At 39.9% G+C, this 16,962-nt stretch overlaps 1 protein-coding gene across 1 annotated transcript; it reads left to right on the forward strand.

Moving 5' to 3' along the window:
• The first annotated feature begins 318 nt into the window (after nt 1-318).
• On the forward strand, nt 319-10,620 carry LOC139696852 (protein odd-skipped-like). The gene is made up of 3 exons (XM_071595732.1): nt 319-373; nt 8,578-9,232; nt 9,933-10,620. Exons 1-3 carry the CDS (start codon nt 319-321, stop codon nt 10,618-10,620), a joined length of 1,398 nt encoding a protein of 465 aa, XP_071451833.1.
• Nucleotides 10,621-16,962: the final 6,342 nt, after the last annotated feature.

Here is a 16,962-nt window from a genome sequence, read left to right on the forward strand (position 1 = left end):
GAGAGCAGTTACAACACCTGACCGAGACGAAGGATATTTTATATTTTAGACACTCATCCAATCGTATCCCTCGGTGTTATATTTTCGTCCGGAGGATCCCACAGTATCTACGGGTGAAAGGACTTGTTCTTCTTTTTACTGGAGGACTCCTGGAGAGCGAGAGAGGACTTTTTTTCCATCTCATCCTCCTCTCCCCCTCCCTCAAGCATCGTTTCGTCCTCGTCACTCCGCCACGACCGGTTTTTTTCCCCGTCGTGGTGTGTGGAGTGTCCCGTCGTGGTTGGAAGCGGTGGTCGGGAGATGGCAGCACTCTGCGCGATGAGCGAGTCTTCCGCAGAGACGACCCACGCCCAGAACCCGGACGCCTTTGCCGGTGAGTCTTCCCGATTTGCTCGTTTCTGATTATTTGGTCCGTCCCGGTTTTGCCATCCCTGCCTCCCCTTCGTTGTTTTCCTATTTCCCTGGCGGCTTTCGCGTGTGTCCCCACCCGCGGAAATCTCCCGGCGATCCAACGCCTCTGGACGTATCTTGCGACGGCGGCGTGTATTCCCGCATGATAAAGAAACGCCTCCCGCTTCTTCGCCGTCGATCTTGCCATGTGAGTTGAACTGAATATTATTCAGGAGTTAAAAAAGTTAAAACAGTCCAGAGGTTCGTGAAAAGTATCTCGGTTTGTGTCCTAATGGGAATAAGATGAAGCAGACGGGTTGTCGATGGCCAATAATTGTGAATATTGGATTACATTTAATGGCCATCACCAAACTGTCCACCTAACCTTAGCCCAGATAATATTATATTTAATTTCCACTATGTTTTCCTATTGTATTTTACGCACAATTACTTTTATAAACTCTCGGCCGCGGAGTGTTCAAAATCATTTATTAGACCGGATTATCCGGAATGGATGGCTAATAGTTTACTTTGCAAAACATTATGAAAATACCTTACTTTTTCTGTTTACCTTAATTAGACAGTGTCAAAGTTTTAGTTTCCGAACTATTTTTGACCGAAGTGTTTTGATTTTCTTGTTTGATATCTTTTAAAATCATCCACAATTTGCTTAAGGTTGCAGGTAAAATCTCTTTGCCGCACACCCTCATGGAGTGTAGGAGGGTTAGTTGTAGATGGATATAATGTACCAGTTACAAAAGGTGATCGTTCTCCTTTTATCGAAGAGGCAAACAGTGGTACCGACTTCATTCTTTATAGATTATGCCCATTAATTTCACGAGTTTTGGTAATTTAAAACGTGTCTGACTTCTGATTTGAAAGGAAAAATAATTTCGGCTGTCTTTTTCTTGTAGTTTTATTAAAGCAAATGCGTGCTCAATTCATGCCTCAATAAAGCATCACGGCGGGTCTCAGGATGACCATATGCGTGGTAAACTGCTAAGTTTATTCGGGTCATTTTTTCGGTTCCTGATTTTCCTATCCGATGCAACGTGATTTGCTTTCATTCGGAGTTGCGCAAGCCGCTGACTTAATCGGCAGACTGCGTGCCTTCCTCGCGTGCCGTGACTGCAACCCTCTCGCCGATAACTTTTTAGCACGCCGGCACCAATTAGCGATTGCGAAAAAGAAATTTTCCCATGTCTACATATCTCAAAGCAAGCCGAAAGCAGCGGCGAGTAGTCTTTATGTTTGAAGTTCCATTATTTTAGATACTACTTTTATTACTGCCCGAGGCTGTCTCTGACTTCGACGCAAATTAAGTCGATGCAATAAGTAATGTCGGTTCCGAAGTCGTGAAAGCCTTCAAATAAACACGGCAATGTATTATTTCAGCCTCAAAGCTATGTAGGTCAAAGACTACACTGTCACAATAATTTACATCATTGAAGCACTTTCACTATGCTGAGGCATCATGTTAATAATGCAGGCATATTACTTGGGTGTCAGGCTTAGAATTAATTTTAATGAACAGAAATAAATTTTCATGGAAAAACCTACTGGTTTGTATTCCTTAACTTGGATGACGGCTTGAATTTTAGTTATTGTAATGACCTTTATCTTATCCTCTTATCTCCTAATTTAGCTAGCATGAAATTAAAATATAAAGGGTAGTTTGTCATTAATGAATCGATAAACGACGCAAAGAATAAAAGAAAGTAAAGACAGCATCATATATTCGTCCATCAACTATTTCAGTTTTTATTTAGAATTTTCGTATAATTAGACTTTTTATGGTCAAGCGTATTGTAATTCACCAGGTTTAAATTGCAAATCTGAAGTATCTACAGTTTCATAATTGTAATTGACTTCAACCGACAACCTTCTATATTAGTCGTAAAGAAGTTGTGCGTTTTAGTAGTACATTTCCGCAATCATTTCCCAAGCGAGTGCGACAATCACTTTGTATTTACTTCCTGATCGCAGGAACCCTTATTGTATCGTTATAAATTATGATATATTATTATTATTATTCTTGTTGTTTTGTCTGTCATTCATTTTAAACTGAATATTATTTAAGGGTGTATAAATTTATTATTGGCTTTCCAAAACCATTATTTATTTTTTTCTCAACACCTGAGCGGAAAAGTATTTGATTTTCAGATAACCCGCAGGATGAAATTAATAGCCCGCATTCTGGGGCCGTAGGTCATTACAATACCTACCCGCACACTTTAAATTAACATTTTTTTGATCATCGTTTTGCCTCATAACTTCTCACAAACAGCATCATTATAAAAGGCTGTATATTTCTGGGTGTTGGGTAATTATTTTAGGTCGCATTTATTCTTCAGTTCACCTCTCTTGATAACCTTCATCTTGAATCAAATTAATCTTGTTCTTATTTATTTTAGTATATCCTTCACTCTCTCCCAATATTTTTTCCTGGCAATGGATTAAACCCATTTCCCAACAATCCTTTTTTTAGTTAAATTTTCCCCTAATGTAATTTTATTCCGTTATATCTTCAATATTTTCAAGTATTACTGGGTACTCCATAATACTTTCACTCAGTCGATTATTCATAGCTATTAGGTGTACGAAAAATATTGCTTTCTTACTCTCGAGAGTTCTCGTCCTTAAATTTTGCGTTCCGATATTATGTTTGAAGGTCTAACGTCGCATTTTGCTTAGGGGTTCCGATGAGCTATTCTAATCACGACATCAATATTTAACGGAATTGGAGTGTACTATAGCTAAATGGTACCCTCAAAGCTACAGCTAAGGAATATGATTGAAAATATACTAGGCACTTACTTAGAAGTTAGTCCTGCTTCAATGTTACTCGCCGATCAATCTGTTAAATCACTCAAACAGATTTTCTCATCTTTACAACTATTACTTACACTACGGTTTTAGAGGTGCTGCTAAGAGGAAAAACAGCGTCATTATTATGCCCTGGAAGAATTATTTACGTTTTTATACGCGCGCGAATTCATCTATTTCCAAAACACGTAAACTTCACGAGGAAGCGCGTCAGAGAGAAATCACTCCGGATAAGCTTGACTTCAACCCAATATCACCGGCGCTTACCCGTCGCAGCTGCGAAATTCCTTCGGAAAAGGGTACCAATAATGGCTGTATTGATGGAGAGGCAGCCACTTTTCTACGGAAAAAAGCGTAGGCTCTCTGGTTCGTAGAGACCCAAGACGCCTAAGGAGCTCCCGAACACCGAAGACCACACCGGTCTAACTAATTTCAGTGTTGTTTCCACTCCGTGTCCGACCGGCCCCCCATTTAGATGGGGATCATAGGCCAGACGCGTGCTGCGGGTATTTCACGCCCGGCATCCGAAAACTCTTTTTGACTACACCCTATCCCCCTCTCCATTCCTTCCGCCTCCACTTCCACCTCTCCGGTAGCCTCCGGGCTACCCGGATACGAAGCTGTGGTCTCGCATACGACGAAAGAACGGGTGCGCTTCGGTTTAAAATGAAAGAAAAAAATGTAAAAAAAAAGAAATGCTTGCTTTCTGCCCCACACTCTCATCTTATCGTCCCCGCGGGGTTCCCGTGTATCGTCAACACCTGCCACCCTTCCTCTCCTCCGTTTTCCAACTCCATTACCCCCCTCCCCCTTCATTCCCCCTCCTCTCTCTCTCTCGCTCCCCTAAACCTCTCCCCCGTCGCCCGGTTGAAGAACACCACTTCTCACCCCACAGTCTCCTGGGCCTTGCGCATAGGTGGGTACTACTTACATATTATTTGTGTAAAAACCATACCCACCCCGCCCTAGCACCGGGCCTCCGGAAGGTGTATCGCGACAGGGTGCTCGCTGAGCAACCCCTGGGGTTGACATCACCCTTCCCCCTTACTCTTTCCGGCCTGTTAAAACGTTTCATGACAGTAGATGGCATCTCGGGGAGATCTTAATTTTTACTCGAACGTGACGGCGAATATGCTGATTTTGACGATGACATACTCACAATATGTGTCCCGTGGAAGTTACGGCCGGAACTCGTGTTCGGAAGCAGGCCATAAGTTATTCCGAGTCGAAATTGGTAATTGTTTAGATTCCTGCAAATAAATGATGCACGATCTCGTTCAGTTCCCTTTCGATTCTCCCCTTTGAACTAGAAAATTGGCAATAGGGAGCTCCAGCGTTACATTTCATTACGGATATATTTTAGCTTGGGTAGAGCTACGTAACTGGACAAAAACGTTTCCTCGCCATACCCCGCTTCACTGGTTTATTATTTATGCCATTAAATACGATTCTATGTCACAGAAACATCAGTTTTTAAGTAACTGACGTAAAAATACTGGATTGCGTCGGATTAATTCATTTCATTAATTAAGGGATTAGGTTCGACGAAAATTATATGTACTTGCTAATTAGACTTCTACAGTATTTTCTTAAGTACGCAAAATTCAACTGCGACGAATTGGTTCCAAAAATAACAAATATGTTTGGGTCAAGTGCAAAAGCAGTCCTATTTGGCTTGAGAACGATCAATGGAAGAGGGATCCGTTGACAGTTGCACAGAAGAGGAAGATGGACTTTTAATGATCACGCAATTCTGTTCTGGTGTTATTTTTACAACGGAGGCTCCAATTAAATGAAGATAATTGATTGTGATTCATTGAAATGGTTTCGTCTATTGCTTTTGTTGTTCCTGTTCTATTATTTCCAACGAAATTATAAAATACGCTTTGAAGATATATGCCATTAATAGTTTAGCGTAGGAAATATTAATGAAATGGTAAATTTCGTTTCAATGAATTTACTAATGATTTTGTACGTACTCAGAACGTAGACTCTCTGGTAAATATTTGTAATGCCCATGTATAGACGTAGACAAACAAAAATAAATAAACATTCTTGGATTATCCAATAAAAAGTTTTCCTTAATAATTCGAAAATTGTTTCACTGTGCTTGCCTTATTCTGAAATTCTTTCACACCTTATTAAAGGTCATGAAGAAAATGACATTAAGTTAAACTATTAAAAGTTAAAGGCAATAGGAAATAGCTCATTGTGAAGGAATGGGTATGGTTTTCGGTATAAAGATTTTTGTGTAATAGTAATACATTTTCGCAATCAATAGGGGCATTTTCCTTAATCAAGTTAAATTTTTGAAATTATCGTCTAGATATTGATTATTATTTTGGAGGCTTTTATGGATAATAAAATTAATTCAGGATTTATTTTTAAAGAAAATGTATACTTTCTGTCAGTCAAAACTATCGTAAAATATATCTAGCAAACAGCCAAATATTTTCATTTAGTTAGAAATTCTATGATCATATTGATTTGACTTCTGTGTAATCAACCAGAATAAGTGCCCATTTTTTTAGTACACCTCATATTTTTTCGCCATTTTCATCACTTGTGAGGTAAAAAAATCATCGCATCATTAATACACCACGCTCATGCTCCATGATGCGTATTCACAAATCCAACACCCTCCATCGGTGCGTCCATCAATTGTTTACGGCACTTAAGAAGTAATAAGTATAAATCAATCATGTGGGTAAAATATCCATCGCTCCTCGCCACACCTTTCGTCGGAAGTGGTAGTTGGTGAGGTGCGGCTAAAGGATTCTCATTGGTGCATCTGGAAACCATTTCACGGACCATTTCGGGGCAGGGGGAGGAGGGAGGCCTGACGGCGGCGAAGTCCGATGCCCCCCTCGGGCGGCAAGGCTCCCTCTCCCGCCACATTAATGTTTCATGATCTGTGCCTTCCCAATCGATAGATCACCTTCACAATATCTTTCCTCCGCACCGTTCTCGCTTCCCCCATTCCGCCTCGACTCACATCTGCCGGTTAACACGGTAGGGAGAGAAATGGATGGCGATATACGCGGCTCTTCAATAAATAGTTATCATAGATTTTTTATTCATAAGTTTTATTGCGTAAAATAATGTCATATTGGTAGCCAAATTGGCAATGTAATTGCGGTAAAAGTTGAATCAATTTGGTTTCAGCGTTACGTCCTCGATCCCCTTAGTCTGGGTACTCTAGGTCTGTGAAGGCAATATATTCACCGAAAGCCAGCAAATACCCATGCGTCTCCTTTGCATCTGTATATTTTCCTCTCTTTTTCCCTTTGTTTATATGTGTGTGTGTGTATATATATATATATATATCTGTATATATATATATATATATCTGTATATATATATATATATATATATATATATATATATATATATATATATATATATATATATATATATCAATATAAACACAAACTGCTTTAGAGATTCCCTGCCAAGATTGAATCCGTCCCGCTGGTCACCCCATCCCTTCTACCACTCCTGCGGCTGCCTATGAGTGGTTGTGGTTATCCACCCTCCTTCTCCAGGGCGCAATAACATTTTCCTCGCTTCCGTGACCGCTTCCTGTTTTGAGAACAGATGCGCACGTTATTTCATTTCCCCATATTTTTTCTCTCCACCCCCCCTTAACCACCTCCTCACCGTGTAAGGGCGGCGCCCCGGGGGTTCCTCCGTGCCTGACCGGCCCGACATGGGAAGGCCACGCGCTACGGTGAGCGGACTAGTCCCCTCCGCATTGCCCTCCGTCTCTCTTCTTAACGCTTCCGATAGCGAAGGCGTCCCTCGCGGAGCGGTCCTTGGATTTCGAGCGTGCTGCCGCAAGGCCTGGTGGGACCCTCAGTAGGGGGAATGGGGTAACACACCCTTCATGGCAAATGGGGGGAGGGGTTTTTGATCTCCCACCCCGTTCGTCCCTTCGTGCTCAGTTGCAATCATTTCCATAAGTCTCGTGGCAGGGCGAAAAGCTTCGTTATGTCGACGTTCAATTGCCGGCAGGCACTGGGACTGCGATAGTTTTTCGTCTAAACTGAACTAGAATAAAGCACCTGCCAGTCATTAACTCTAAATGTAACGAACATGCACACTTTGCCGTAATTATACTCTCGCCAGTGCAGTGGTTGCAGACAACATCAGATTTAACCAATCCTATTATTTTTTAAATTCAAAACTCAAATTATAAAATTCTACTCAACTATACCAATTATTGCGTGGCGTTAGGTGGGCGTATATGTGTGAAATTGTACTTTGGTTAATGTTTGAGAAAATTGTATTTCTGAATAAGTGAATATTTTTACGTGAAAAACTGGAGTATTCAACTCACCGCGCAATACGTCCTTATGACCTATTGTGTTGATGCAAATGTACAGGCTTTTGGAAATGATAATACCTAATCCAGCAGCGGTGAGTGCAGGTGCTCTTCAGGCAGAGAGTTAAGGGTTTTGATGCATTCAAAGAATAAAGACAATAAAATTTACGGCTCGAGAATATCTTCGGGGGTGGCCGATGTTATCGACGTTTTATGAGTAGGGTTTGGAAGAAACCTTGCGAATTAATTATTTCTTCCTTCTGACGTTTCATGTGGATTTTAGGGACTGGAATACCAGGGATGTTCAAAAACACAATAAGAGTTTGAAAAGTTTTCTAATAAAAATTTAGTCCTGCTTTGTTTTCCAGTAATGCAGTTAAATTGGATAATTTTAGGTTTCGACAACTTTCTTGGAAACAAATCTACGTAGTTGGCAAGAAGGTGAAAATGACAAAATATCTACTAAAATTAAATTATATTATTTTTATATTTCAATGAGACTCTTAATGTTATGAATTGATTCAAATGACATTGGAAGTAAATTACGATGAACTAACTTGGTTCTTGTATTTACTACACAAAAACGTGAAAAAATCAATCACATAAGTTTAATCGGCCCATATTATTATGCTGTCCTGTTGCATTGATGTATTGTAAAAACTGAAAACTCTGAAAAATAACTGAAATATAAGATTCTACATGCCACTCGCACAATTATTCTCCTAGATGCAAAAGCCAACATTTCTAGTCTTATTTATTTAGATGTTTACATTGATCAAGCAGGTTCAGGGAGTATGGATGTCGATTGCGTTGTGACGATTTCTCCCAAAGTTTAACCAGCTCTCTTTTAGCACCGTTCATTGGTATTCAAAATAATATTGCTTAAGTTTTCCTTAAGATTTATCGCCGTATGTATCAATATTTTTTTATCATATCAAGTTAAAACCATATATATCAATATGCAATCGATCTTCCCAGTAATCGAATATCTATCTCCACTCTGCTCATGAATATTTCTTTTCCCATTTGCCCCATAGGTGAAGACGAGGAGAGCTCCACTCTGTTGACCCCTCCTCACACGCCTACGGCGGTCGCCGATCACCAGATGCAGCACCACGCACCCGCACCACCGCAGGGTGCTCTCTTCTCCTTCCCCTCCTCCCACCAGCACCACTACCCGCCCTCCCCGCAGCACCACATGGTGCCCCAACACCCGCACCCCTTGGACATCCCCGTCGAGGGAGCCCACCCACCACCCGGTCCACACCACCATCACCACCTGCACCATCTACATCACCACCATCCCCACGCGCACCCGATGGTGCCGGCACCGCATGGAAGCCGGGCCGCGGCAGCCGCGGCGGCCGCCGCATACTACGGTGCCGTCATGTCCCAGTGGGTGAGGCTCTACGGGGGTGCGGGAAAGGCGGTCGCGGCGGGCGGGCCGCCCCACGGTGGCGCACCGGCAGCGTCGGCCACGGCGGCGGGTGGACCAAGGAGGCCCCAGGGCCCCGCCGGACACGCCCCCTCACCCCGCCCCAAGAAGCAGTTCATCTGCCGCTTCTGCCAGCGGCAGTTCACCAAGTCTTATAACTTGCTGATCCACGAGCGGACGCACACGGACGAGCGACCCTACTCGTGCGACATCTGCGGGAAGGCTTTCCGGAGGCAGGACCACTTGAGAGACCACAGGTGAGAGAAAACTCCCTACCGTGCATAATTACGATACCTGCTCATAACATATATCGACGCTGTCCGATGCCTAGATCCCATTCATTTTGGTCTCTCCATCGAGCTTTCTTCATGCTTCGGACGATTATAGGCATCCAATTTTAGTTGTAGAATTTGGCAGAATATTTTGTTTTTGCATCGCATAATACGTCAAAGGATGATTTTTTCTGATTGTTAGACAGAATATTGAATAATTCCTGGCAGTGTATCTTGCTTTCTTTGCTATAATATTATCTCACTGAAATTAAGTACACTTATATCCGAGCATTAATGTTCAATTGCATTTATTATACATAACACACACAAATATAATAAGCTGCATGAATAAAACTTTACATTTAGGCTAATTGCAATAATCACGTATTATACTATAATTTATTTTGCAATACGGGAAAAATATACTTGCATTAATTTATCTGAGTCAATTCATCAAAAGTGATTTCCCTAATTGTGAATAGCTAATTATTATTACCTTAAAAAGCAATCATAACGCTCCTATTCTATACAATTATTTCGACTGTTTGCTGTTATTTAACTGCGGATACTTTGATTCGAAGAGATCATCCTTTTTCTACTTGGGATTGTCTTTCATCGAACGCTGTTGCTTCCTAATGACAATCAAATTATTCATCCCTTTTTTCTTTTCTCCTCCTTCCTTTAGGTATATCCACAGCAAGGAGAAGCCATTCGTGTGCGGGGAATGCGGTAAGGGCTTTTGCCAGAGCCGCACCCTGGCCGTCCACCGCATCTTGCACCTCGAGGAGTCCCCGCATAAGTGCCCAGTGTGCAGCCGGGCCTTCAACCAGCGCTCCAACCTCAAGACGCACCTCCTCACCCACACGGACCACAAGCCCTACGATTGCCCCTCCTGCGGCAAGGTTTTTCGCCGCAACTGCGACCTCCGGCGACATGCCTATACGCACCACATGATCGGAGATGGGATGGTGCTTTCCCCGTGTGGCGAGGGCCCTCACTCCCCTGATCCCTCAGGGGAGGTGCCCGCGTGCGCCATGGAGCAACACTCCCACCACCAGCAACATTCCCAGCAGCAGCATCAACACCCCATGTTCCCCACGGGTGGAGCCCTGGCTGACGGAGATTCTTCTCTGGACCTGTCCCTCAACAAGTCCTCCAGGCCATCTGGCGGTCTGGAAGCCCTCCAGAGGAGCGTAGAGGGTCTCGTCCCCGGCGGGTCCTCCCCTCCCTTCGACTTTCTCACCCAGGGGGGTGCGCAGTACCCCCAGTACAAAGGTCACGAGCGACAGACGGAACAGAAGGCGCCGGTCAAGGTGCCATCCGCGGCGCCGCTCAAGACCGGCTTCACCATCGCCGAGATTATGGAGAGATAGTTGGTATGTGGTGCGGAGGTGCGGTAAACCGGACACTCACGACAGAAACAGCCACCGCCTGCGAAGGCGTTCGGACGGCGAGGTGCTCCCGGGTGTGGCAGGACGCATCACCGTTCTCTTTTGCAGGACGAAGTGCGGAGACAGTTACCTCGAAAGACTTTTAGTTGTTTCAAAGAACCTCAAATTTCCCACATCTCCCAAGGTATCCCTCTGCTGCAACGGCAAAACTAGTTACTTATAAGCCGCGCGCTCCTGCTCGGCAGGCCAAAGTATTGCAACTCAGTATTACTCTTGTTAATGGGTGCGCTATCTCGTCGACGATTGGACTAAGGCTTTCTAGTTGTTCACACCCTTCGTCGACTTCTTCGATCTAGAAAACATCACAGCATCCGCCGAAGTGTTTCCAGCCTGAAGGATGGCTGTGCTATAAGAAGCCGGTGGCATAGGGACAGTTGTCGGGGTCGTTATAACCTCGTGTCGGGAAGGACATACTTTGCCTATCTCTACCTACTAATGGTGACGACAATGTACGATGTAGTTTTCCTTGAGAATATTTCCCTTTATGCCGACTCACCGCGAAGTAGAAGAACATTTTATAAACTGCTAGTGTCTAAGTGTGTCAATGCCAAAAGTCAACTACCAAATGTGTATGTCGCCTCCATGACAAGTGGCTCGAACAAAGAAATGTTGCTGATGATCTCATTGAAACGTACCTGGCCGCTGTGCCCACCAAAGCTCATCCTAGTTTTTTGTAAAAGTAGCTGCGGGTATCCTCTTCGTGCCAGTCTTATTAATTGTAGTCATCCCGGTGGCCGTCTTACGTATCCGGGTGTTAGCAGTCACCACACATGAGGCGCCGGTTCATGCGTCCCATCGTCTGCGAGCTTTTCATTATGAAGTATCATTAATAAGCATCAACGCAATGTTGTACATGCTGACTTCACACGCTTAACGCCAGTTTTCTCTTGACTAGAGAAGATTTTCTTTCATCGCTGTCACGTTCTTTAGTTCGTCATCACGTTTGCTTTATCCATGCTCATGATTCGGAAGATTAATTAGCTCAAAGACGAAATCAAATCCCATTGTGTGAAAGTACGAGGGCTAAACCACAAACTGTGATGGTGCCTCGATTATGTCCGAAATTACTTTTTTCCTGTCTGAGCTGAGTTGATGAGTCGGTACCTGAGTGTCTTCGGGCCCGTTGCTGTACCAATCCACCCAGGTATAATTTGTAGCCCGTCAACATTGCGACGAACTGCATTTTAGAAAAAATATATGTATAATAGAAATTCCAGTGATTTGTGGTGGACAAACATAAGCCAAATATATTCATTCAACCATCATATTTTATATTTATATTTTATTATCATATTTATGCAGTTTCAAATTTGTAAATAAGCGCGGGCGATTCGCCACTTTTTCGTTTCATTAACGAAAACTTAATTTCGCGCACGTCGTTTCTACCTCTGTGCTTCCTCAGGTTGTATTTATTTCATTTTGCATGTACGCCGCAAACCAAAAAAGTGTCGCTCTTCACGCTGGCTAAATTGCTGTCGAATTGTGAAAAGTCTTGTTCCCAAAGATTGCGACTAGTATTCATTAGTGTTCACTTCATTGTTTCGGCACGATGCGTTATGACTCCTTGTATATATGTAGAGAAAATAAAATCAATTATGGGTATCTATGTAAAATGTTTCATTAAATCACCTTCATCTCTAAGCGATGTCCTACTAAGTACTAAAACCTCAAAATGGTTGACAACACTGCATGTTAATCAGTTGTAAACATGTCCTGGGTCATTACAAAGAAATTTTGCAAATTTTTATACACCATGGTAAAAAGGTAAGTAAAAAACACGTGCTGTAAGAGTTCAAATACTGTTAAATACAGAAGTTTGACAATAAACTATCCATTCCAGCATTTTCAAGTTATCAACGTGTGAATATAAACTCATTACGCCATCATTTCAGAAATGTATAATCGGAAAATTCATGATTGGTTTTTTTAACATGCTTTTCCAGTCCAGATCTTGCTAAATAATAATTGAAACTTTTAATGCTGAATAACTTGCTATTCAATATTTTGGATAACTTAAAGGGATGTAGAACATTCATAAATAATATTAATATAATATTTTCCGTTGCTGATATAACTTATGAGGGCTAGGCCAGTGCTACATAAGGAAACCTAAACATTCCATCGCTATTGGGAGTATTTTAGCGAATGAAATCTCCCTTGGGATGCATGTAGTCACTAATTTTTCGGTGATCTAAAATAAAATGTCCCCCACCTTTCTCCAGAAGTTTCACAGATCTATTTCACCACAAATGATTATTATTATTATATGTGGTGCCTCAAATGTTTATTACAGCCAAAATTTTTGCAATAAAAACAGTCGAACGAGGCTTTATATGGTAGATATCTTTATTTGGTAATAATTCTTTCGCTCAACTTTGTTGCTCATAATTTATTTAAGCAATCAAAGATCTTTCCAAATAAATTTTTATTTAGACGTTTACAAATTTGAGGTTAAGATTAGAAAGTCCATTTTAATTGATGGTATTCATTAACGAAGTTTCCATATCTATTAATTTCGCTCTGCTATATGCCCCAGTCATAAAAACTTCCCTCTTTTAAAAGCTATTAATTCAAAATGCGACTTTTTAAAGAGAGACTACTGGACATATCATAGCATATCTAATTTGAAATATATTATAAGCGCAATGAGAGGAGTAAAAATGAAACTTAGAGTATCAGACTTCACTTGGTGATAGTTTTGTATATCCATATTTTAGATGAAAGAGTTAAATAACTTTACATATAATTTGATTACAATCAAATTGAGTGAAAAAGTACGTCTCTCTTTCATTTGAAATATGGCGAGGAGTAAAAATTAAAAAAAAAAAACAACTGCCAAATATTCATTACGGCATTACATATTAAAAACAAACTATAGCGTCAAATATTCATTACGCCAGTTATTCTATCTTTAAAAACAAACTATAGCGTCAATTCAGGCTATCGGAACTCTTATCACCAGGAGCCACATTTACGTAACTAGTGACTTTTGGTCATTAGAATACTAGCTACCTTTGAAAATTACAAAATAAGAATCAGATATATAGTATATGGTATGCAACTGTGTGCTAAATACATTTCCTGATTCATGTATTTTAATTTATCAAACATACTAAAAGCCTTTGGAATGGCTTCATTACTAGCCTGATGATTTTTGTTTACCATTTTTCCAGAATAAGATAGGTGAGTAAAATCATGGCTTGCGGGACTGCTATATTTTTCGTCACTCATTTTATTTTATGTCAGTCTGATTGAGGACTTGACAGATTGGCGAGTAAAATTATTTCGAGGCGACTCATGAGGCAAATATATTTTTAAGTTATGCCCAAAGTAACAGAGTCTTGCGTCAAATTACGTTAATAAATTATTCATCACACCGATGGTTTTCATACAACCGGATATGGCCAGTGGTTAGGTATCGCATTCATGATTTTTGACGAAAAACTTTAGCATTAGTGTATCAGATAAATGATTTTTGGTTTGAAAATAAAGTGGTCATGTATTGCTGAACGAAATTGTTTGGGTATGCGCTGGATAAAAAATTAAAAATGTAAATTTCAGATGCCTAAAGCTGTAAAGTTGAAGCAATATTTCTTAGTTTCATAAATCAGGTATCGTCAGCATACCCATTCCTATTATATTTTATAAATAATTAAAATAAAATGTTATTTCTTGCCGTTCATCCAAATTGATTTTTTTGACGAGAATTTTGAACGTTAATGGATTTGTACTTTTACAATCGAGATATTCAGTTGACAAATTTCTCATTCGTATTTCTTTCTTAATTACTGCATAGTACGGAGGGATTTTATTTTATTCGAAGGAATATTATGATTCCCACAATTCAGTTATACCGAAGTAATAGCTCGCTACAAAGACAGGTGTAGTGGTCAAAATTATCTGAGAATATTTTCTTTCAGACAATCAAACTAATGAAGTCTATCCACTATGTAGTGATTGCATCCCTCTTTTGGCTGCTGATGACAGTTGATGGAATTAGCACATAGCTACTTCGGATTCTTGTCTTTTGCATCGAAAGTGCCTCGCTAATGTCGACTGGAAGAACAAACCGGTCGAACATCCTCCGCCTCAAGAGGTACGGCACGTTCCAACAGCATCTCCCGGAATCTCGCCCTGTGCTGCCACCTAGCGCGGAAGTGTCGAACTATCTGCTTGAATTTGCATACTCCACTCATTGGGGTCAGCACGGTCATCTTAGGCAGAACACTGAGATGGCCAAAGGCGCAGGAGTGGTAAACGAAAGAATGCTGTCCTTTTGCCTTGTGGTCCTCAGCTACGTTAAAAATATTTTGACGAACGTACAGAAATGACGAAGGCAATTGTGAAACCTAACTGCTTCGGCTACTTGAACTATCTTGGAATATGACATAGTTGTAATCGTCTCAATGACGCGTTACAGGAAAAATTGAAAAAGGTAATAATGACAATTGTATGGATATGAACGATTAATATTCAATTTCAAGCAAGTCTATGAAGAAAAAACTTATATGTCGCGACGGTAACGAAAACAAGGCTTAGATATAGGTGAGTAGAATTTGTAAAGACCAGTTGGACAAGGAGGCATTATTAATTCAAAGAATTTCGAAATTATAGAGAAAATATAATAAAATTAATTCGTAATTTTTTCCATTAAAATTGAATTGAAATTATACTTGGATTATATGCTCTATTTAACTTTAGTTTTGAAAAAAGAAAACTGGTGAATAATGAACTGATACTAAAAAAGATTTCCTTTTTACCGGTATTGGACAATTAAATTAAAATATTTTTCACATTAGAAACATCAATTTAAAATATTGAATTGTTAAGTATATTTTCCACAAAAGCTGAATTATATCATTCTGAAAAAACAATGATTGAGATTTTAAGTTCATAGTACGTAATACTGACTTGTTTTAAATCTCGTTTTTGTTTCCAAATTATTGTAAAAAAATGTATCTAGCATAGGTAGCTTGGAGTTTTCTATAAATTTTTATAATCAATTACTTAGAAAAATAATTTTTACTCGAGTTAATTTTACCCCCTGCCACACACCCTAGGGGTGGCTTTCAAAGTTCTAAAACATACTAAAAAAGTAAACACTAGTACCAGTAAAAAAATGATTTCTCTTTGCATACGTTCACCTCTTAATTTTTCGTAAACTATATAATTCCATATCTGCAATACATTTCCGACTGAGAAGGTAAATTATTCGCAACAGATAATGTCAGCATCGTCACAAAATCCATTTTTCAAATAAAGTCATTTCATGGTTTAGCCATCCCACTTCTCTGTGATTGCTACGGAATGCAGTTGACGCATTCACCTGCACACGATGCATTACAGGATTAATTACGAGCTTAGACAGAAAATGGTAGCATAAAGGGTAGGTATTATTAATGGCGGATGGAAAAATTATAATATTCACGCGCAAGTGTCAATAAACTTAAATATATCAACATCATTCTAGAATAAATAATTATATCCGCTTCCCATTCATTTCACAATGGCATTTCTTGAGGTAAATTTCTTTTTTATAACATGGCCATTAACTTATTTTCGTAGATTATTTCATTTCAATCAGTGGAATGGACATAATTTAGTCAATGCGTAGGTTTTTACGTTTCTCGCTATATTTATCTATTAATTCAATCAACGACTGTAATTATAACGAAAAAATTATTTTCAGAATGAAAATGAATAAAAATGTATTAAAATACGGCTATCATCGGCGTTAATGCCATTTAAATTGTGACATAAAATGTGATTATAATATTTATATTATCTGAACCGCAATGTTAATGGTGACTTTGTACAGCAAATTCTGGTTCTCCAACTTCAAACTAATTTATAAGGACAATGTTAAGGGAAATGAATTATTTAAAAAATTGAAATTAATATGAAACGTATGGAGAATTACACAATCCTAGATTAGTTAGGGAGTTGTCACAAAAAAACGGTTTGATATATTTTTATTATTCCCCGTTTACACAGTATGTTGATTTTAAGTAATTTCTCAACGCTGCTTTCATTAATACCATTTTTAAGTTTTCCTGTACATATGTTATAAATTATTTCTCAACGTAGTTTTATAGTTGCTCACTTTGTAGAGTTTTACTTGAACCGTAATGTAAATAATAGCCGATTGCACCTCTAAATACGTGCTGTGTGTTCTCCAAAGTTTTGATCATGGTTTTCTGTGATGAGTTGTTATTTACTTTTGTAGAAAGCTCTTTTGTAATTTTTATTCGGCAGATAAATTGA

Source organism: Hetaerina americana, unplaced genomic scaffold (genome assembly GCF_022747635.1).
Source record: "Hetaerina americana unplaced genomic scaffold, ioHetAmer1.1.p SCAF_7, whole genome shotgun sequence".
Lineage (NCBI taxonomy): Eukaryota > Metazoa > Arthropoda > Insecta > Odonata > Calopterygidae > Hetaerina > Hetaerina americana.